At 43.6% G+C, this 23,297-nt stretch overlaps 1 protein-coding gene across 1 annotated transcript in view; it reads left to right on the forward strand.

Annotated features, from left to right (window-relative positions):
- The first annotated feature begins 3,762 nt into the window (after positions 1 to 3,762).
- Positions 3,763 to 23,297, forward strand: part of LOC140468096 (adhesion G protein-coupled receptor E3-like) — a 50,771-nt gene continuing 31,236 nt past the window's right edge. Inside the window, exons 1-4 of the mRNA XM_072564277.1 lie at positions 3,763 to 3,868; positions 18,245 to 18,376; positions 19,673 to 19,761; positions 22,200 to 22,298. Of these exons, the coding sequence (XP_072420378.1) occupies positions 3,763 to 3,868; positions 18,245 to 18,376; positions 19,673 to 19,761; positions 22,200 to 22,298 (426 nt within the window). The remainder of the gene's footprint in view (positions 3,869 to 18,244; positions 18,377 to 19,672; positions 19,762 to 22,199; positions 22,299 to 23,297) is intronic.

The raw sequence follows: 23,297 nt of genomic DNA on the forward strand, positions 1-23,297 counted from the left end.
TTGGTGTAAAATAGATTCTATTTGCTGTCACACCTCGTGACATGTTTAAATAAACTGTTGTTAAACTCAGCCTACAGAGAAGTTACTGTCTTATCCATTGGTGTCAGTTCACAGACACATATTCTCTGGCTTACAAATTGGCCTCAGAATGCCAATAAAGGAACTGGAGTGCTTATATAATTCAGGCTATTTGGAGGCAGTGTGGTCATTTGGTGCAGAGGGGTAGAAATGCTTTTTGCTTCTCTTTTGTGGCTCATAGTTTCTAGGGTATTTTTAAACACGATAACTTGAAGCCTAGCATTGGGGGTCCTCCAACTATTACCGGTTACTTTCAGATTGAAGGTAAGTAAGGGAAACATTTACAAGTTACAAACCAAAAGCGCAGTAGGAAACTTTTATGACTCAAATTAAGAACTAAATAGTAGGAAATTTAAATGGCGATGCTGGGCCAGATGATTTGTTAGAGTTGGTGGGCCCCCATTGTGGTTCATTGCGACCACATCTTTAGCAGGTTTTGGTTACCTGAGGAACTGCAGCTCAATTGGTTGGCTAATAGGAAACAAAGGGTAGTGATTAACGGCTCCATTTCGGAATGGCAGGCAGTGACCAGTGGGGTACCGCAGGGATCCGTGCTGGGACCGCAGCTTTTTACAATATATGTAAATGATATAGAAGATGGTATCAGCAATAACATTAGCAAATTTGCTGATGATACAAAGCTGGGTGGTAGGGTGAAATGTGATGAGGATGTTAGGAGATTACAGGGTGACCTGGACAAGTTAGGTGAGTGGGCAGATGCATGGCAGATGCAGTTTAATGTGGATAAATGTCTGGTTATCCACTTTGGTGGCAAGAACAGGAAGGCAGATTACTACCTCAATGGTATCAAATTAGGTAAAGGGGCTGTTCAGAGAGATCTGGGTGTTCTTGTACACCAGTCAATGAAGGCAAGCATGCAGGTACAGCAGGTCGTGAAGAAGGCTAATAGCATGCTGGCCTTCATAACAAGAGAGATTGAGTATAGAAGCAAAGAGGTGCTTCTGCAGCTGTACAGGGCCCTGGTGAGACCACACCTGGAGTACTGTGTACAGTTCTGGTCTCCAAATTTGAGGAAAGACATTCTGGCTATTGAGGGAGTGCAGCGTAGGTTCACGAGGTCAATTCCTGGAATGGCAGGATTACCTTACGCTGAAAGACTGAAGCGACTGGGCTTGTATACCCCTGAGTTTAGAAGACTGAGAGGGGATCTGATTGAGACATATAGGATTATGAAAGGATTGGACACTCTGGCAGGAGGAAACATATTTCCGCTGATGGGGGAGTGCCGAACCAGAGGACACAACTTAAAAATACGGGGTAGACCATTTAGGACAGAGATGAGGAGAAACTACTTCACCCAGAGAGTGGTGGCTGTGTGGAATGCTCTGCCCCAGAGGGCAGTGGAGGCCCAGTCTCTGGATTCATTTAAGAAAGAATTGGATAGAGCTCTTAAAGATAGTGGAGTCAAGGGTTATGGAGATAAGGCTGGAACAGGATACTGATTGGGAATGATCAGCCATGATCATATTGAATGGCGGTGCAGGCTCGAAGGGCTGAATGGCCTACTCCTGCATCTGTTGTCTATTGTCTATTGTCTATTGTCAATTGATGAGCTAGAATCTGAACTTTGAGCACTGTGACACATCTGAGAGGGGGAGAATTACCTGTTCACTGTGTTCCAGGAGGCAACCACATCCTTTAGATTAACCAACTCAAATTCGTGGTCAGAAAATGGAAGGTGTGAGAGAAGAAGCTTCAGCCCCTGAGCTTGTCTAACAGGTTTGAGAATCTTTTTTTCATGTGGATAAGAGTGAGGACTGTCGTGAACAAAGGCAAAATGACCCATAGCACTGTGGTGCAGGGAGCCATTCAAGCCTAGGGAGAATGTGAAATGTGGTTGTAATCGAGGATAGTGTAGTCAGGGGAATAGACCCTCTTCACTGTCGCCAGGAATAGAAGTCCGAAAGATTATGTTGCCTGCCTGATGCTCGGGTTCAGGATATCTCAAATTAAAATGAAATTGTTGGAAAAATTCAGCAGAGGATTGAGGTGAATTGGATCTGAAATTGGCTCGGTAATGGGAAACAAAGAGTAATGGTGAATGGATGTTTTTTGTGAATGGATTTCATTGGTGTTCCACAGGGCTCAGTGTTAGGTCTCATGCTGCTTGTGGTATATGTTAATCATTTAGACTTCAATGTGGGAGGCATAATTGGGAAATTTGTAACTGGCACAACAATTGGCAGGGCAATTGATGGTGAAGAGAATGGCTATGACCTGCAGGTTTGGTTGAGGTGACAGAATCTTGACAAATGGAATTCAATCCTGAGAAGTGTGAGGTGATGCATTAGGGAGGGTAAACAAAGCAAGGGAATAGATAATAACTGGGAGGGAGGGCACTGAGAGGGGTAAAGGAAGTGAGAGATCCCGAGTGTGTGTCCACAGGTCTCTGAAGGTGGCAGGGCTGGGAGATAATGTGGGAGAGAAGGGGAGACTTTCCTTCTTAGAGCAAAGAATTGACATAAGAGCATGGATATAATACTGGAAATGGTTAGGTTAGAGCCAAATGATACTGGGGTTTGTGTTCAGTCCTGGCCATTACAGGGAGGACATAGTTGCTGTATGGAATACAGAGGAGATTTTCAAGTTTGTTACCAGGATTTGAAAATTGCAACTATTAGGAAATATTAAATAGGCTAAAGTTGCTTTCCTTGTTCTGCAATCTCCACACAGACACAATTACCCAAGGCTGGAATCAAACCCGGGTCCCTGGTGCTGTGAGTCAGCAGTGGTATCCAGTTGACTCTTAACTGCCCTCTGAAATGGAAATAGCAAGCCCACTTCGTTCTAGAATAATAAGGGATGTACAATACATGTTGGGCTGAGCCAGTGACGTCCACGTCCATAAAAGAACAAAAAAAAGTGCTGTGCTGGAGTTAGAATCTGACCAGAATCTTCTTAGATCCATATTTCCAACCTATGATCTACTTTGAAAGCAGGAGTGTCAGTTAATCACTATTATCAAAACATGTCATTGCTTTGAACAATTCCATTGAATCACAGGTTAACCTCCTCAATCCTGGGCAGGATTTTGATCCAATCTAACTACATAACCTGAAGCTCCTCAAGCTTTGCACCATTCTACAAAATCTCTGCAACCTTTAGAAGGCATCCTTACCAAAGAGTGGTGCCCAGGGTGACACATAGTGCTGAAGTGTTAAGGCAGAAATTTCCTGGCTTCTCTCTGCAAAGCCTATATTTGAAAAGCGATGCCTATTTTTAACTCTCAACTTGGACAGTTCCTCCATCCCTTCAAAATGTAATAATTTCATTCAAATTCTCCCCCTTCATTCGTAATGAATCGTTTCCCACTTCTGAGTGTGCAATTGCATACTGCACTTCACCAGTCTGTCTCTGACCTTCTGGAGTATTTTTTGTTCTTTCCATGGAATGTGGTTGGAGTGATTGGAATGAGGTCAACCAAGTAGATGGCATGGAATATGAGTTCTCTAATCGGAGTCTCAGGGGTTCTATTTATTCAAGGAGCCAGCTATGAGCTAGCTCTGTCAATGTCATATACTATGCACATACAAATAACGGGTGACTTGATGATGAGATACTTGCCTTGTGGAGTTATTTCAGTGGCAATGAGAGAGAAACACACCTCTGAAGAGATTTCCTTGCAACAATCATCTTTGAGTTGTGATCAGCATTTCTGACATCATGCTAATATTTGGAAAGGTTGATATGATCATTCCTGCAGTTGAAGACTGGGACCAGCATGTGGAACTAACGCGTTATTATTTCTGGGCAAATGACATTGGGACAGGTGAAAAGTAACAAGTAATTCTCCTGATAGTTGTGGACCTGTAGCTTTTTTGGTTATTAGAAGCCCAACTTTCCCTGAGGCACCAGATACTGAAACCTTTCAAGAGTTGATGGATTTAGTTAAGAAATATTACAAGCCTCTAATTCAAGTCTCCTCTAATTCTGAGATGCTACTGGTTTTACTTGTTAGGTCGAGAACCAGGGAAATCTGTTTTGGAATTTTTGATTAGTTAAGACGACATGCAGAGATGTGTGATTTTGGTTTGACCCGAAGTGAGATGCTGAGAGACCGTTTGGTATGTGGGATTAATGATGTGACCATGAAAAAGCGCCTATTATCTTAAGCCAAACTGGACTTCACACAGGGACGACAACTGGCTTTATCATTGGAAGATGTGCTAAGTGGAGTTTATGATTTACAGGATATTCCAAAAGAAGTGTACACCCTTGCCAGGCCATCTGAGCTTGGGTAACACCACTTCCGTGAAAGCAATTGTGTAGCCTCACTCAGGAATATATCCTGAATAGGGGGACTCGAGGTCAAACCAAAGCAAAACCCCAAAACAAAGCCAAACCTCAGCCAAATGGTTCACATTTTCTTGAGGATTCAGGCCAGCAGGCCATTGTAGTTGCTGCCAGTATGCAGACTCAAGACAGAGAAAGAGCCCCACTAGGCCTGAATTGAGTAAGAGAATTCATAGGCCGGTATCCGGGAGAGTGCACACTCTGGAAAGTCCACCTACAATTGGTTTGGAGCAGTTAAACTGCTTAGCCATATCCAAATCAGTACCAATTAAAATCAATGTCTGGTTAAATGATCACCCAGTTCAAACATGGGTCAAAACTGGCACGGCTACATCAGTGATAGCAGAACCAGTCTATACCAAACTTCATTCTGGACTGCAACCCTTACTTTTATGGAAGACCTCAGCCAGGCTGAGAACCTATGCTGAGGAACTTCTACAGATTAAGGGAACAACTTCAGTTCCAGTCTCTTCTGAGAAGCAGCTGGTTCAGTTACCATTGATTGTAGTAAAAGGCTCAGGCCCAGGTTTGATGGAGCGCAATTGGTTGAAAAAGATTCAGGACGATTGGCTCAACATTTTTTGATTTAAAAATGGCTGCCTGAGTTATGTCCTATTTAAAGACCCGGAGATTTTTCAGGAAGGTTTAGGGACTATCAAAGGGGCCAAGGCCACCGTACGTGTTGACCAAGACGCAATTCCGTGATTCTGCAAGGCCTGCTCAGTGCCTTTTGCCGAATGAGCAAAAGTAGAGACAGAAATCAGGAGGCTGGAAAGCGAAGGTATCATCAAACCAGGACAGTTAGTGGAATAGGCAGCACTGGCTGTACTGATTGCGAAGCCCTATGGATTGGATCATCTTTGTGGAGATTTCAAACAAATGGTAAACTACATTTTGCAGTTGGATAAATACTCAATCCCATGCATAGAGGATTTTACTTTAATTCATTTGCAGGTGAGAGCGCTGCTGGCTGGGCCAACATTTATTGCCCATCCCTAACTGCCTAGAGGACAACCAAGTGGCTGTGTGTCTGGAGTCATACGCAGGCCAGACCAGGTAAGGATGGCAGTTTCCTTCCCTAAAGGACATCAGTGAATCAGATAGGTACTTCTTGACAATCAGCAATAGTTTCATGGTCATGAGAACATTTAATTACAGATTTTTTATTCAATTCAAATTCCATCATCTGCACTACTATCCCAAGCGTGATCTGTTGCTGACATGTCTGTCCTCGGCATGTTGAAGTGCTCCAGTGAATCACCGTGCATACTGGAGGGACAACATCAGATCTTCAGATCCAGCACATTACAGCCTTCTGGGCTCAATATAGAGTTAAATATCTTCAGATTGTGAACCAACTCCCAATCCTTCCCTTTCTTTTAGCTTTACCTGTTACATTATCTGTCACCATGTTCTGTCCAACCCTCCTTTCCCCTCGCCTCCCCCCAACCCCAGTGGAATTGTCTGTCTTTCCCAGCCTGGTAGTTAGACACACCATTATTCTGCCATTCTCACATTCTGATCACTTAATCTGAATGAACATCATCTTTTCTCACCCAACACTGGAACACTCCCTCCCCACTGTTGTATAAATGCTGTCCCCTCCACACTTCATGTCAGCTCTGATGAAGAGTCATCTAGACTCGAAACGTTAGCTTGCTCTCTCTCCGTGAATGCTGCCTGCCCCAATGTGATATCCAGCATTTGTTTTCAGCACAGATTCTCACATCTGCTGTAATTTGCTCCTCCCTAATTTAAATTCACAGTTTCTCTATAGCTATCCTCCTCTTACAAACAATATGCTTTAGAATTAAAATTAGAAAATGTCTATAAATACTTAAGGTTCTGATCCATGTGATGAACCACTTAACTGGTCTCTTGTTGCCAGAGAAAGACTAAACTCTGTCTTGTAGCATCTGGTAGTCAGTCCATGTCAGGAACCACCACAGGCTCGGTACAGAGAAATCTCCCTCGATGCTTTCACACTCAGTCATCTCATTAAGTTTGATTTTAATTACTTTATTGATTTTCTCATCATTTTGGATGGAAGTTTACAGACCAGAGAACCAAGTGCTGGGCAAAGCAATTACAGTCTTAATGACTTTCCAATTAGAATTAATTTTCTAACAGTGGGACTAGAAAGTTGAACCCAACTGTTGTTTAATTACGTTAACATTGTTCCTTTCATTCTGAAAATATCTGGAATGACAGGAAATTCGACAGGCTTATTGGCCACTGATGGTCTCTTCATTTACTTGCATTATGATCCACAGATCCAGAAACATGATGTTTCAATATTCTCTCAGGTATAGTTACACATCTTGACATTTCTGGGAGATTAAACACAGACTGGGAGATGACACTGGATTCCTTACTGTCTGGAAACAGGCCCTTCAGCCCAACAAGTCCACAGAGACTCTATGAAGAGTAACCCACCCAGACTCGTTCCCCTACCCTATATTTACCCCAACTAATGCACCTATCACTATTGGTAATTTAGCATGGTCAATTCACCCAGCTTACATAGCCTTGAATTGTGGGAGGAAACTAGGGCACCCAGAGGGTACCCACGCAGACACCAAGAGAATGTGCAAACTCCATACAGACAGTCGTCCGAGGCAGGAATCAAACCCAGGTTCCTGGTGCTGTGAGGCAGCAGTGCTAACCACTGAGCCAGGTTAGTTGTCAGGTTATGCTTTGGAATCCAACTCCTGGCCTCTGGATCATTTGCGCAGATCGCTAGATGGAAAGGAGGAGAGGATTCTGGGTAATCCAAGATGGAGGAGAGGAAAAGTTTGTGGCTGTGAGAGCTGCTCCTGTTTTGAGGTGTTTTCAGTGCTGGACTTTATTTTCTCGAATCCTAGAGGCTGTTGCTTTCTTTTGGAGGAAGACAGACAAAGGCCAATGACCACATGGGCAGTGACTCAAACTGAGAAAGAAACCTACACTGCTGTCTGACCCAGCTGTGAATCTGCACAGATGCAGCCTTTCCTGTTTGTTTCCAAGTATCTCTGGACATCGGAGTTCGTTCTTAGTAAAATAAACAAACAGCGAAATTCACAGCAGCATCAATCGTGTTACAATTGCTAGAATGTTGGAGTCCACATCAGTGGCAGCATTCCCTTGTCTTCGATCTGAGCAAGTGATACAAGTTGGGATGATGTTCAGCATTTACTCGTGAAGAATTTCTCAGCTTACTAGCAAGACTGGTACCTTCCAAAGGATCCAGCTTTTAGCATATAACTACATTGGGATCCATTCCTGTACCATTTACCTTCATCACCTCCTGCTGCACCTGCATACTTACTGTCAGTGACAGGTGTACAATGTCTCATTGCACCTCCCCATTTCCCAATCTATTACCATTTAGATAAGAATCCACTTCCCTGTTTTTGCTGCCCAAGCAAATAGACCGTAAGATCATAAGATATGGGAGCAGAAATTAGGCCATTCAGCCCATTGTGTCTGGTCTGCCATTCAATCGTGGCTGATAGGTTTCCCGACCCCATTCTCCCACTTTCTTCCCGTAATCTCTGGTCTGCTTGACAATCAGGAATCTACTTATCTCAGTCTTAAATATACCCAATGACATGGCCTCCACAGCCTTCTGTGGTAATGATTTCCAGTGATTCACCACTTTGGCTGAAGAAGTTTCCCCTTATCTCTGTTCTAAGAGGTCTTCCCTTTACTCTAAGGCTGTGCCCTCAGGTCCTATTCTCTCCTACCAATGGAAACAACATCCCAACATCTACTCTGTCCATGCTATTCAGTATTCTGTCAGTTTCAATTAGATCCTCCCTCATCCTTCTAAACTCCATTGAGTATAGACCCAGCGTCCTCAAACATTCCTCATCTGTTAAGCTTTTCATTCCTGGGACCATTCTTATGAAACTCATCCGAACACGCTCCAGGACCAGTACATCCTGGATGTAGATTTGCTCGCTGAGCTGGAAAGTTCATTTTCAGACGTTTCGTCACCATACTGGGTAACATCTTCAGTGAGCCTTCAGACAAAGCACTGCTGATGTTTCCTGCTTTCCCTTTATATATATTTGGGTTTCGTTTGGTTTGGTGATGTCATGTCCTGTGGTTATATCATTTCCTATGGCGATTTCATTTTCTGTTCTTTTTCTCCAGGGGGTGATAAATGAGATCCAAGTCAATGTGTTTGATGATAGAGTTCCAGTTGGAATGCCATGCTTCTAGGAATTCTCATGCATGTCTCAGTTAGGCTTGTCCTAGGATGGATGTGTTCGCCCAGTCAAAGTAGTGTCCTTCCCCATTTACCACCCCTGAGAAAAAGAACAGGAAATGATATCACCACAGGAAATTATGTCACCATAGGAAATGACATCACCAACCCAAGGAAACCCAAATATATAAATAGAAAGCAGGAAACACCGGTAGTGCTTCGTCCAGAGGCTCACTGAAGATGTTACCTAGTATGGTGACAAAACATCTGAAGATTAACCTTCCAGCTCAGTGAGCAAACCTACATCCAGAACCTCAACCTGAGCTACAAATCTTCTCAAAACTTGCCAGTACATCCTTCCTGAGACATAGGGCCCAAAATTGCACATAATACTCCAACTGAGGTATGACCAAAGTCTTACAGAGCCTCAAGTACATCTCTGCTTTGAATAGCCTCACATTTCTCCACGTTATACTGCATCAGCCATGCATTTGCCCACTCACTCTACTTGTCTAAACTACACAGAAACATCTCTGGAACCTCCTCACAGTTCACCCTCCAACTCAGCTCAGACTCATCAAAATTCATGATCTGCCCCTTTTCTTCCACAGTGTCGAGGGTGAATTCCAGAATTACTCAAAGTACACCATGTCAGATGTGACACTCTACCAAAGTCTGATGTCAACCTGTTGGAGATGAAGAACAGGCAGGTAAAGAACAGCTTGGTTCCCTGTGAGGTAAGCAGTTCTAGGGTCCCAGACAGGCTAACACATCATGAACATGTGGAGTAAGGTCAATGACCCTTGTGCCCTGTCTGTCAACTTTATAATGTGCTGCCATCAACATAGATAATCTTCAAGGACGATCTGTCAATATGTTTGAACCCAGAACCACGGCTAGTCTCAACTTCCCTATTTCCCCAGGAGATTCGATTTGGTCACAACATACCAGAAACCTGAGGCTATGAAGGGTGTGATTGAGGATAGATAGGGAGAGCTCGATGTAGCTGTGGTAGGCAATGTCCAATCCTTGGGAAGCAGACACCCAGATAAAGGAATCAACATTGATGAGCTAATATTTAAGCCCTCTGCCCCTGCATCATTTTGGCATGGTACTTCTACTTTGGCAAAGTTCACATTCACTGTAGAGCAGTGTGAAGAAGGAGACAATATTTGGCGAAAGGAGGGTAGCCCCCCACCCCCCCCCCCCCCCCCCCCCCCCACATGTCGGGCAGAATGCTTCAGCAAAGCATTCAACAAGGTTTGACACGGGGGACTGGTCAGAAAGGCTTGGTCACATGGCATCCAGGGAGATTTTGCCAATTGGATACAAAATTGGCTTGAAGTTAGAATACACAGTGGTAGGAGAGGGCTGCTTTTCAAACTGGAGGCCTGTGACCAGCGGTTTGCCACAAGAATTGGTGCTGGATCCACAGCTTTTCATCATCTATATAAATGGCTTGGAGGTGAATTTAAGAGATAAGGTTATAAGTTTGCAGATGACACCAAACTAGATGATGTAGTGCACAGTGAAGAGGATTATCGCAGAGCCCAACGGCATGTTATTAAGGGCACCAGGAAATGATTTAATTTCCTGTCCATGCTGGTTAGATCGTCACAAATGAAAAATAATGCAGAGAACACTTCTGCTCATATTGGGTACAAACGTAGTGCAGCAATTACAGCATTTAAGGAAAACAGTACTGTTGACATGAAAATCAGCTGTGGTTTGCTGTTTCTGGGTAAAAAAGTTTTTAAAAAGTATTTTTCTGATTGCCGTCCTACGCTCTATCTTGCATTCTTTTTATCCCCACACACATCTCCCTTTCCCTCCTCCTCCCCTTCCCTCCTGCTCAAATTTTACGAACTCTTCTTCTCTTCCCCTCAAACATTTCTTCCTGATCGTAACTTCTCTGTCCTCATTATCTTGACTCTTTCTCTCCTGTTCTCTCCTGACAGCACTGGTAATTACAGACCAGTGAGCTTTACTTCGGTTGTGAATTAAATGTTGGAAAAGGTTATAAGAGATAGGATTTATAATCATCTTGATAGGAATAGGTTGATTAGGGATAGTCAACATGGTTTTGTGAAGGTCATGCCTCACAAACCTTATCATGTTGTTTGAGAATGTGACCAAACAGGTGAATGAGGGTAAAGCCATTGATGTGGTGTATATGGATTTCAGTAAGGCGTTTGATAAGGTTCCCCATGGTAGGCTACTGCATAAAATATGGAGGCAATTTAGTAGTTTGGATCAAAAATTGGCTACCTGAAAGAAGACAGAGGGTTGTGGTTGATGTAGAAATGTTCACCCTGGAGTTCAGTTACTAGTGGTATACCACAAGGATCTGTTTTGGGTCCACTGCTGTCTGTCATTTTTATAAATGACCTGGATGAGGGCATAGAAGGATGGGTTAGCAGACGACACTAAGGTCAGTACAGTTGTGGCTAGTGTGGAAGGATGTTGTAGGTTACAGAGGGGCATAGATAAGATGCAGAGCTGTGCTGAGAGGTGGCAAGTGGAGTTTAATGCAGAAAAGTGTGAGGTGATTCACTTTGGAAGGAATAACATGAATGCAAAGTACTCGACAAATGGTAAGATTCTTGGTAGTATAAATGAGTAGAGAGATCTCTTTGTCTGCATAGATCCCTCAAAGTTGCCACTCAAGTTGATAGGGCTGTTAAGAAGGCAGGTGGTGAGTTAGCTTTTATTAGTAAAGGAATTGAATTTTGGAACCATGAGGTTGTGCTGCAGCTGTACAAAACTCTGGTGTGGCCGCACTTGCAGTATTATGTACGGTTCTGGTCACCGCATTATAGGAAGGATGTGGAAGCTTTGGAAGGGGGTTCAGAGGAGATTTACTAGGATGTTGCCTGGTATGGAGGGAAGGTCTTACGAGGAAAGGCTGAGGGACTTGAGGCTGTTTTTGTCAGAGAGAAGAAGGTTGAAAGGCGACTTACTTGAGACATATAAGATAATCAGGGGTTAGATGGGGTGGACAGTGAGAGCATTTTTCCTAAAATGGTGATGGCTAGCACAAGGGGGCATAGCTTCAAATTGCAGGGTGATAGATACTCAGAGCAGTAAGAGCGTGGAATGCCCTGTCTGCAACAGATGTAGACTTGCCAACCTTATGGGCATTTAAATGGTGATTGGACAAGCATACGGATGAGAATGGAATAGTGTAGATTAGATGGGCTTCATATTGGTTTCACAAGGCAGTGCAACATCGAGGGCATAAAGGCTTGTACTGCACTGTAATGTTCTATGTTCTCACTCCAGTTCTGACTACTGGCTCTTCATCTCCCCTCTCTTCACTCGTGCTCTCCCGTCTCCTCTCCTCCCTTCCTATCACATCCACTTTCCTCCTTTGCTCTAACTCCCACCTCTTCTCGCCCCTTCCCCTGCGCCTCTCTCCTATCCCGTTTTCCTTTCACTGTTGAAAACAGACCAATGACTGACCTCTTGCTCTTGTTGTTTTTCCTCACAATACTCTCCTCCTTGAATCCTGTGTAATCCATGATTACCTGTATTTGCCACAGGGACAAAACTCTGGATCGATTATTTGTCATGAGCAGAGACAATTCCTCCATTGTTCTTTAAAAATACAGCTTTAAGATTTTAAACAGTGAGGCAGGAAATGTAAGCATTTGCAGAACTAACTTGTCTTCCCCATTCTGAGAAATTTTGCTGATTCCACATAGTCACTGAAAACAGTAATGTAGACAGAAATAAACAGACCACACCTTATTGGCAATGTCTTAGTTTCCTAGTACGTTCACTGAAGGTAACTTTCAAGAGACATTATCGATTGGGTCTAACGAATAAAATTCTGATTAAGCTCAGCTCAAGTACCATGTACAGCTCTGGGGAGGTCGGTTAGCTCAGTTGGTTAGAAAGCTGATTTATGCTGCCGAGTGAAGCCAGTAGTGTGGGTTCCTTTTCTGTACCAGATGAGGTTACCATGAAGGACTTTTCCTTCTCAACCTCTCCCCTCACTGAGGTGCAGTGACCCTCGGGTTAAACCACGACCAGTCGTCACTGTCTGATGAGAGAGCAGCCCCATGGTCTGATATGGATGCAGCGACTTTAACTTTGTAAGGACTCTGCAAGGAGTTCCAAAGACTTACAATGCTCTGAGAGAAGAAATTACTCCTCATCTCAGTCTTAAATTGGTGCTCCATAGTGGTGAGATTCTGCCCTCTGGTCCTAGACCCCTCTCCCCATGAGGGGAAACATCCTGTCAGCATTTACTCTGTTAAGGCCCCTCATGTTTCAATGAGATCACCTCATTCTTCGAAACTCCAGTGAGTAGAGACCTGGCCTGTTTAATCTTTGCTCATAAGACAATCCAATTACAGTGAAGTCGACAGGTAAATCTTTGCAACCACAGGGTGATGGGGATCAGGAGCTCAATGGCTGCAGTAGAAGTAGAAATCCTCATCACGTTGTTTAAAATAGAAGCTGTATGCAGATAACGTGATTAAATACAATAGGAGTTTAATCTCCGACACAGGGAGGAGTCAGAGAACGAGTCAGATACCTCGAAGTTTGCAAATCCCCCTCCATTCGGTCATTTAATATAGTTTAAAACTTGACTCCTCAGGGAACAGATCAGATGGTCACCAAGTACTTTTACATCAATGCTGCACCACAGAGCCATTGATGTCATTACATTGCGACTGTGTCTTAAACAAGTCCCTGCTCGCTATTACTGGGAGCCTTGTCCACAGCCTGAATTGCCATTGTTACTATTACATCATCTAGCAACGCAATGGTATGGAGGTCGATATTTAAGGCATTAGCTGCTCACCTGACTCTTCCCTGCCCAATGGGTAGGGTGGATTAAAATCAAGGCCAATTGGATTTCATCAGTCAGGTTTACTTGATGGAGTCTTGTAAATTGTGACACTGACCTCATTATGTCTCTTAATTTGACATTTAGCTTCAGGTAATATGTCCTCATTGAAGTTTCCAGGTTGTTGTACAAAACCAACTAGTTTCACAGTGGCTTTCAGGGGAAGGGGCAGTCCATCTGTGCCCAATCTGGGCCTATGCATATGTATCAAACTCAGACAATGTAGTGGGACATCAGTCATGTTTCCAACTAAACCCAGTTCCATTCCCAATCCCTGCTGGTTGAAAGGTTGATGGGCCTGCGCATGGGGACAAGTGAAGGATTGGCGAATGAGTCAATTCTTTCAGGGCAGGAAGAGAGGCAACCGGGGAACAAAATTCTAAAATGCCTCATTTCGTTTTCTCCCAGTGGTCTGCTTCATGTGGAGCCCGTGCCCAGCTTGGTCTTGTTCTGGGAGTTCCTCTGTTCAGAAGAGTTATAACCGTGTGGGTAAGTGTTAAGCAAGATCAGGAGACTGGTGTGTGATTAAAGACAATGGCCAGGTCTTTCCCTGTCAGTTTCTGACCGTGTCAGCCATGCAAAGAGGCTGCAGTATCTGTATCTTGCAGCAATCAGGGGTATTAAATACTTCTGCCCACATGTGTCACACCCATTCCCCACACCTATGCCCCACACCCATGTCCTCTGCTTATGTGCTACATGCATGCATAACACCCTTGCCTCACACACATTCCTGACACCTTTGCCTCACACATTCCCCAAATCCATTCCCCGTACCTATGAACATCATCACCGTGAACAATGGTGGCCCATCTGTAAAAGCCATTGTTTTGCATTTTTATTTGAACAAAAGTGGCCTTTATCATAAGTGGACTAGAATATAAAAATAAGGAGGCCAGCAACAGATATACAGGGCCATAGAGAGAGTGCATCTACTGTTCTGCCTGCAGGTTATTGAGGACCGATATATTCGGAATTGGAAGAGCATTCGTAAGGCTTAGTCCTGGGATGAAGGCATTGTGTTATGAAGTTGAAGGTATGTACTGTAGCTTTAAGAGAGAGTGAATGATGTTCTGCACTGAGAGCTTACGAGATCAGTCTCAGAGTGTACTGGAAAATTAAAAATATGTAACATTTGGTTGTGAAATAGACACCTGAGTTGGTTGCTGTTTTGGCAACAATTCAAATTTAGCCACTTGGTTTGAATTATGCCCCAGATACAAAAATCCAATTGAGTTTGAATTTATTGTTTTGCCAACATCAAACGAATGAGACAATCCAATATTGGGGATATAAAAAAGGCAGGCATTTTGAAAATCAGACAAAGCAACTGCCAGAGAGAGAGACCCAAGACATTGAAACATTCTCTATCAAAGATACCTTTTCATATGAAGCATTTTCACAGTAAAAAGAATGAATACGACCCAGGGAGATCTTCAGACCCAGGGAGATCTTCAGACAGAAGAAGACAGACATCGCTGACAACAGCTGCTGTACAGTTTTGAAATTAAGTTGGTGTAATTTTAATAAGTGTTTTATTGGAAGAATATATTGTCATTGAGTTGGAGGCAGTTAATAAGCAGTTGGGAGAAAGGGGGGCTGAGAGTTGTGATTAGCTGTTGTTTAATGTACGCTTTTTTAGAGTGAAAGAATAACTTTTTTTTAAATAGTGGAATTTGGGAGTTCTCTGTCACTCATATTTTAACAGATTACAAGGCAAGGTGAGCTTTTCTGGGTGCTTAATTTAATTAACAGAGAGGTTTGCTGCTGTGTCATTACAATTATCTCATGAGGATTGGGTGGTCCTAAACCTATTGGAAGAAGAAAAGGTGGGGATAAACTTTATAAAGATCAGGGTGAGATGGGTTGTGGTGAGTTGCATAGCAAATTCAGGCCAGGTGTCCGGCAAGGCACTGTCAAAGTGGGGTGCAAGCTGTGAGGTGAGTTTCCCAGTCAGGCAGAGTGGGTTGCTAATGAAGGGGGATTATAGTTTGTTAAGCATCTTGTTAACAGTGTTACTCACCTCATCAATACTCAGCCTCCACGTCTTCCCAAGCGCACCAAACAAGCTTGATGTCAGATTTACTCGATATAGAAGTTAAAACAGGACCCTGCTGACTACAGTTCACTTACTGTGAAGGAATTCTACCTCAGACACCAGGCACCAATACCTTAGTCACCAAATGTACCTCACTTCCATGTACATTGACATCCAACATGTAGCAATTTTTTTTTAATGCAGAATGCCTACAGTGTGGAGGCAGACCCTACCAACCAACAAGTCCACACTGACCCTCCAAAGAGTAACCCAACCAGACCGGTTCCCCTGCCCTATATTTGTCCCTGACTAATGCACCTAACCTAGGCATCCCTGATCACTATGGGCAATTTAGCACAGCCAATCCACCTAACCTGCATATCCTTTGGACTGTGGGAGGAAACTGGAGCACCCGGTGGAAACCCAGGCAGACATAGGGAGAATGTGCAAACTTCTCACAGACATTCGCCCAAGGCTGGAATTGAACATGGGTCCCTGGCGCAGTGAAGCAGCAGTGCTAACCACTGAGCCACTGTGCCTCAAAGGACTCTTTTGAACATCTCTGATCCACTTCTGCATTTGAACACTGCTTCAGCACAGATCATTGTAATGCTGCAGTAAGGACACTCAAGGGTGTTCAGGGACACACACCATAGACTGCACCAGGCTGTTTGCTCACTGTCATAGTGCACACTCATTGTGAGCCTTACCGAGCTCACAGCACCAGGGTCCCAGGTTCGATTCCAGCCTCAGGTGACTGTGTGGAGTTTGTACATTCTCCCTGTGTCTGCATGGGTTTCCTCCCACAGTCCAAAGATGTGCAGGTCAGGTAAATTGACCATGCTAAATTGCCCATAGTGTTAGGTGCATTAGTCAGAAGGAAATGGGTCTGGGCGGGTTATTCTTCGGAGGGTCGGTGTGGACTGGTTGGGCCAAAGGGCCTGTTTCCACACTGTAGGGAATCTAACCATGTCCACAGTGTCCCTGTCTTACACTACCTTGGCTTTTTGTGCTTTACCTTTCAGTCCCACACTTTGGGCTCATACTACTTCTGTGGAAGTGTCATATCGGTCTTGAAATGTTAATTTATTTTCTCTGTACTGGCAGAGTTTTTCCAACATTTCCTGATTTTTTTTTAATCAAATTGCCAGCATCCACATTATTTTGCTCAGATTACCTCTGTCTGGCCTTGCTGTTCAGCACAGACTGAAAGAAAGTAACCTTGTCCTGGTGGTCATCAGGCCTCTGCCTAGTCATCAAAACCAGAGAACAGGAGTGGCAGTAGACTATTTGGCCCTTCAAACCTGTTTCACTGTTAAGAACATGGCTGATCTTCCAACCCAGTGCCTAATTCCTGTTTTTTCCTCCATACCCTGGTCTCTTTAGCCCCAACTGTTATGTCCAGCTCCTTTTTGGAATCATACAATGTTTTGGCTTTAGTCATTTTCTGTGGTAGCAAATTCCATAGACTCACCATTCCCTGAATGAAAAGATTTCTCCTCATATTAGTCCTATATAGTTTACCCCATATCCTTAAATAATGGCTTCTGATTCTGGACTGTCCCACCATTAGGAAAATCCATCCTTCATCTACCCTGACTTGTCCTGTTTGAATTTCATATGTAATAATGAGGTACCCTCTTCATTCTTCTGAACTCCAGCCAATATAATCCTAATTAATCCAACTTCTTCTCATACATTAGTCCCACCAATCTAGAAATCAGCTCACTACACTGCCTCCATGGTCGGAACATCCGTCTTCAAATAAGGAGACCAAAATTGCACACAGTCGAAGGCTTGTTCAGAAGTCCCTGCATGATGTCCCCCATAATTTTCTTAATGGCTGAATAGCTCTCCAAGGCATGTAGGATAATCAGCCATGATCATTGCATGACATAACATATTCAAAGGGCTGAATGGCCTACTCCTGCTTCTGTTCTCTATGTTTCTATATCCAAGGCACATGAGATGGATTTTTGATCAGTAAAAGAGTTGAGGGTTATGAAGAACAGGAGGGAAGGTGAACTGAAGGCCACAGTCCAGTCAGCTATTGAATGGTGGAGCAGGCTTGAGGGGCTGAGTGGCCTCCATTTGCTTCTATATGTGAGGTTCTAAATAGTGATTCAGCCATTAACATACATCACTGTTTACACAGATATCGATCATTGTACATCTTCACTGTGTGATCCATCTGCATTATGTCGCAACTTAACTGGGAGCTATGAGTGCTACTGTGGTACAGGGTTTATCCCCATTCCTGGGAGCTCTGGCATTGCAACAGTTTGTAAAGGTAAGGAGAATAATCTAATGAGTGATTAAACATGAGCATTAACCTCTTGTTTGTGATAATGTTGTCAGTTCTTCAGATCCAGGCCTCCAAAGGAATTAGAGACTAACGTCCAAGTCAAATCAGACAGAAGAGTTGAGGAGAAACTGTGTTAGCTAAAGACTTGTTAAAATGTGGAACTTGCTACAGTATGGAGTAATTGAGCATCGATGCATGAGGTAGACGAGTACATGAGGGAGAAAAGAATAGAAAGCTATGTTGATAGGGTGAGACGGTGTTGGAGCAGGCTCTTAAGTGGAGCATCAAGACTATCATCTTTCTAATGGACCGAATGGTGTGTTTTTGTGCTGCAAATTGTAACGTAAATTATTAATACCAAGTTACCAAGTGTTGGCTCAAGCGAGAGACTGTGTAGTTCAAGTCTGTTCAGTTCAGTTCGGGAGTAGTTGCTGTGACCTTTTTTCCTCTTCTCTGCAGATGTGGACGAGTGTGAGGATGAAGGTGTGTGTGGCAAGAATGCAACCTGTCATAACACCTTGGGGAGTTACCGCTGTATCTGTCGGGCAGGATTTCAGCCAGTGCCAGAACATACACAAGGGACCTGTACAGGTGAAGGCAATGATTGACACAGAGAGCTGCATGGAAATGATTATTGACACTGAGGGTTTGTGGGGGTGTCAGGCTACACATATGGGGGTAGAAATTAGTTTGAGTCCACTACTAGGCCGAGACACCTGATGCACAGGTAGCTTCCTCATAGACTATAGTTGCCTGAGGCCTAGGAAATTGAACCTAAGGCCTCACTTTTGGGGCCTTTCCTGAGGAATTCTGTGCAACTGGCAATGACTGTGAGATCAGTCCTGGAGAAGAGTGGGTCAGAAAAGGCAATGGTGGGAGTTTTGGGATATCCAAAAGCTTGTGGAGCTGTAAATAAATTAAATTCATCTTCAGTTGCTGGTTGCCAGGAATCACAAGTCACATCCCATTAAGCAAATATTCTTTACAGAGTCTTCCCGCAGGTGCTCTTTGACAGAATTACAAAGCTTAATGAATTCCTAAAAACTGATCTTGGTTAACCTATAATTTGGACTAATCTCTGAGCAGGCTTGTTGATATTGTGTATGTCAGTTTGGCTCAGTTATTACCACTCTGGGTCAGAAGGACGCTGGTGTGAAATACCATGCCAGGATTTGAGAATGTAATCTAAACTATTAGCACCCTCCTCCACCCCAGTTTATGTCACAAATAGACAGTGTGGTTAAAGAAGCTTTGGGCATCGGAGTTGGGATGTCACGTTGAGGTTGGATAGAACATTGGTAAAGTCATAAGAAGGATACTATTAAGCTAGAGAGGGTTCAGAAAAGATTTACCAGAATATTACTGTGTATGGAAGGTTTTGAATTATCAAGAAAGGCTGGGCCTTTTTTCACTGGAGTGTAGGAAGTTGAGAGGTGACTTTATTGCAGTTATAAAATCATGACAGTTATAAATAGTGTTAATAGTAGGTATCTTTTCCTTAGGATGGGGGATTTTAAGATGTGGGGGCATATTTTTATGATGAGAGATTTAAAAATGATGAGGGCCAAATCTTTTATGCAGAGGATAGTTCACGTGTGGAATGAACTTCCTGAGGAACAATTACAACATTTAAAAGACACTTAGATAAGTACATGAATAGGAAAGGTTTAGAGGGAAATGGGCCAGGAGCAGCCAGGAGGGAATAGTTTAGTTTGGGATGATGGTCAGCAAGGACTGGTTGGACCGAAGGGTCTGTCTTGTGAGATGTCAAAACCAGGCTCCATCTGCCCAATAAGGTGCTCATCAGAAATCCATAGTAGAAAGATGGCAGAGTTTTGAACTGGGTACTGATGTTGAAAGATTTCTTAACTACTTTAATTTTTGCAGTGCAACCTCTCAACTGTCCCAACCCAAAAAAGCCAAACAATTCCATCCTCGCACAATGTGGTGGGAAGCATTCACAAACCCTCGAACAGGTATGTGACCCATATTTTTCCATCCCCAAACTGACCTACTGAAAAAGTCCTTATGCTTAATGAGATCCATTTCTTTGTACCCACGATTTTTGATTGAACATGAGTGCAGACTTGAAATGACTGCAAGATGACTATAACAGTCATTTAAAATGATTTAAAAGTTGAACAAAAGAAAATAATGTTTCAAAAATCAGCAGTTACTTTCCAAGCAAACTAGCACCTCATTGATATGTTGCATCAGAATGTTTAAATGTATCACCATAGATCTTGCCAAAAGAGACCTCATTTGGAAGCTTCTCTCCTGCTCTGATAATGACACCTCAACAACTGAAAATTCATCATCTTTACATTTGCCTCCCGCAACCTGGTCCCCCACCTCATTAGTTAGACAGGGTCTTGGGAAGCCACTCTGTCCCTAGACAGGTTCATGTTTTCTTGACCACAGGCTTGGCTTTCAAATGAGATGTTAAAGCCAGGTCCCATGTGTCTCCTTGGGGAGAACCAAGATCACAGTGGCACTCCTGTGGAGAAAGCACCAGGGGAGCTTCTAATGATGTCAAATTAAGATTTAATCCTCAATATGAAACATTAAACAGTTTATTGTTATCTAATTGCTTAGCATTGCTGTTTATGGGAACTTCCTGTATGAAAATTGAATGCCACTTATTTACAGTGTGGAAACAGGCCCTTCGGCTCAACAAGTCCACACTGACCCGCCGAAGAGCAACCCACCCCTACCTATTCCCCTACATTTAACCCCTTCACCTAAAACTAGGGGCAATTTAGCATGGCCAATTCACCTAACCTGCACATTTTTGGACTGTGGGAGGAAACCGGAGCACCCGAAGGAAACGCACGCAGACACGGGGAGAATGTGCAAACTCCACTTAGAGAGTCACCTGAGGCAGGAATGGAACCCAGGTCTCTGGCGCTATGAGGCAGCAGTGCTGACCACTGTGCCATCTTGCTGCCCATATCTTATCTTAGGTTACAACTGTGACAAAGTCAATATCATGGACAAAACAGCTAACTCCAGAAGTAAGATGAGAGTGACTGTCTTTAAAGCCCACATTTGACTAAGTGTGGCATCAAGGAGCTCCAGCAAAACTGGAATCAGTTGGAATCAGGGAAAACTCTCTGGTGGTTGGAGTCTCAGCTGGCACAAGGGAAGATGGTTGTGGTTGTTGGAGGTCAGTCAACCCAGCTCAAAGTCATCTCTGCAGGGGCTCTCAGGGTTGTATCCTAACCCAACCATCTTCAGCAGCTTCATCGGCAAACATCCCTCCATCAGAAGTGAAGATGTTCATACAATGTCCAGCACCATTCATCACTCCTGAGATACTGAACCTGACTGTGTCCATATGCAGCAAAACCCAAACAACATTCAGACTTGGATTGATAAGTGGGAAGGTGTACTCATGCCACACAAGTGGCAGGCAATGACTATCACTGACAAGAGAAAGTCTGAACATGATGATCAATGGCATTACCATCACTGAATCCCCCACTGGCAATGCCCTGGGGGTTACCATTGACCAGGAATTGAATTGAACCAGCTAAAGAAGTACAGTGGCTGCAAAGCAGGTCAACCCTGCAGTGAGTAACTCAGCTTCTGAGTCTCCAAATCCATAAAACACAAGTCCAGGTATGAAATGAAATACACTTTAGTTGCCTGGGTGAATGTCGCTCCAACAACACATCAGAAGCTGGATAACATTCAGGAGAGAGTAGCCTGTTTGATTGGCTCCCTATCCACCACCTTCAACATTCTCTCCCTCTACCAGTGACACAGTGTGAGCACAGTATATATTAACAAGATTTACTGCAGCAACTCGCCAAAGCTCCTATAGCAGCACCTCAGAAAATTGTCACCTCTAGGGCAGGGGCTGCTGATGCCTGGGAACATCACCAAACTGCAGATAACACACATCCTGACGTGAAATTATATTGCTGTTCCCTTGCTGTGACTGAGACCAAATACTGGAACAACCTGCACCCCTGCCTTATGAACAGCACTCCAAGTGCCCTCTACACAAGATGGACAGCAAGAATTCAAGAATGAAATTCACCCTTACCTTCCAGAGGGCAATTAGGTATGGAGAATGAATAATAAATGCTGACCTAATCAGTGCAACCCGTTTCCCATGAACATTTAAATTATTTAAAAATATGTTGTCCAGCATTTTCAAATGTCTGAAGGGAATCAAGGGTGTGATATGTCATAAGTACTTTCAGAAGGTACTTGCTCACACATCCCATTCCAACAAGGTGCCCTAACACTAACACTAGCAACACAAATAATTCCAGACAATATGAAGTTAATTCTCCAGGGTTTTGCTGTTGGGACTGTTGCTTTGGTGGATTTTGTAGCTTGACTTATCCAGTGGTTTTCAATGGGAAGGGGTGCTTTTTAACTATTGTCTTGATCCACTGTCTAGCCAAACTCTGTGGGTGATGAGTCTTGCTTCATAAGAGAATCAGCTCGCCGATTACTTGATAAAGTCTGTCAGAATTTCAGCATCACAGACAATATCCAGGTAAGGAGTTATAGACCCAGTGTTTTTATGTGCTCCAAAACTGCTATGGTTCTGGTGCAGAGTGAGTTACTCTACAAGGCCAGTCATGAAGAATGATGTTGGAGCCAATCTTAATTAAACCTACCTTTGTTTAAAGGGTGAAACAGTACAAGCGTATACCTTCAAACTCAATCATTTATAATTTCAGTGAATATCTCTTTAATTTTTAAAAATTTTTAATGTTTTCTAATTGACCGATTTTCTAATCAGTCTGTTCAGCAATGTTATTATACACCTCTGGAGCAGGTGAGACTTGAAACCAGCTGTCACAATTCAAGGGAATGATCACTACCATTGCATCACAACACAGCCCTTGAAAGCCTCTTTGTATGGACTCAATTGAGATCCTAATTAATATCGTCCATTAGCACATAATCAAACAGAGACAAAGTGTGGTGCTGGAAAAGTACAGCAGGTCAGGCAGCATCCGAGGAACAGGAAAGTCAACGCTTTGGACCTAGGCCCTTCATCAGAAATGTGGAGGAGAAAGGGTGAGGCTGGGGGGAAGGTAGATGGGAAAGTGATAAGTAGACGCAGGAGGGGAGTGATAGGTCGGTGGGGAGGATGGAGCAGATAGGCAGGAAGGAAAATGGACAGGTAGGATGGGTCAAGAAGGCAGGGTTGGATCTGGGATGAGGTGGAAGGAGGGGAGATTTGGAAACTAGTGAAATCGTTGTTGATGCCGTGTGGTTGAAGGGTCCCAAGGCGGAAGATGAGGCATTCTTCCTCTATTTGGCAGGTAGCTTTGATTTGGCACTGGAGGAGGTCCAGGACTTACATGTCCTTGGTGGAGTGGATGTTGGGAAGGGGATGTTGAAGTGATCAGCCATAGGGCGGTGGGGTTGTTTGGTGCGTGTGTTCCAGACACGTTCCCTGAAACCTTCTGCAAGTTGGTGTCCTGTCTCCCTGATGTAGAGGAGGCCACATTGAGAGCAACAGATGCAGTGGATGAGGTGGGTG

This window comes from Chiloscyllium punctatum, chromosome 46 (assembly GCF_047496795.1).
Source record: "Chiloscyllium punctatum isolate Juve2018m chromosome 46, sChiPun1.3, whole genome shotgun sequence".
In the NCBI taxonomy this organism is placed as follows: domain Eukaryota; kingdom Metazoa; phylum Chordata; class Chondrichthyes; order Orectolobiformes; family Hemiscylliidae; genus Chiloscyllium; species Chiloscyllium punctatum.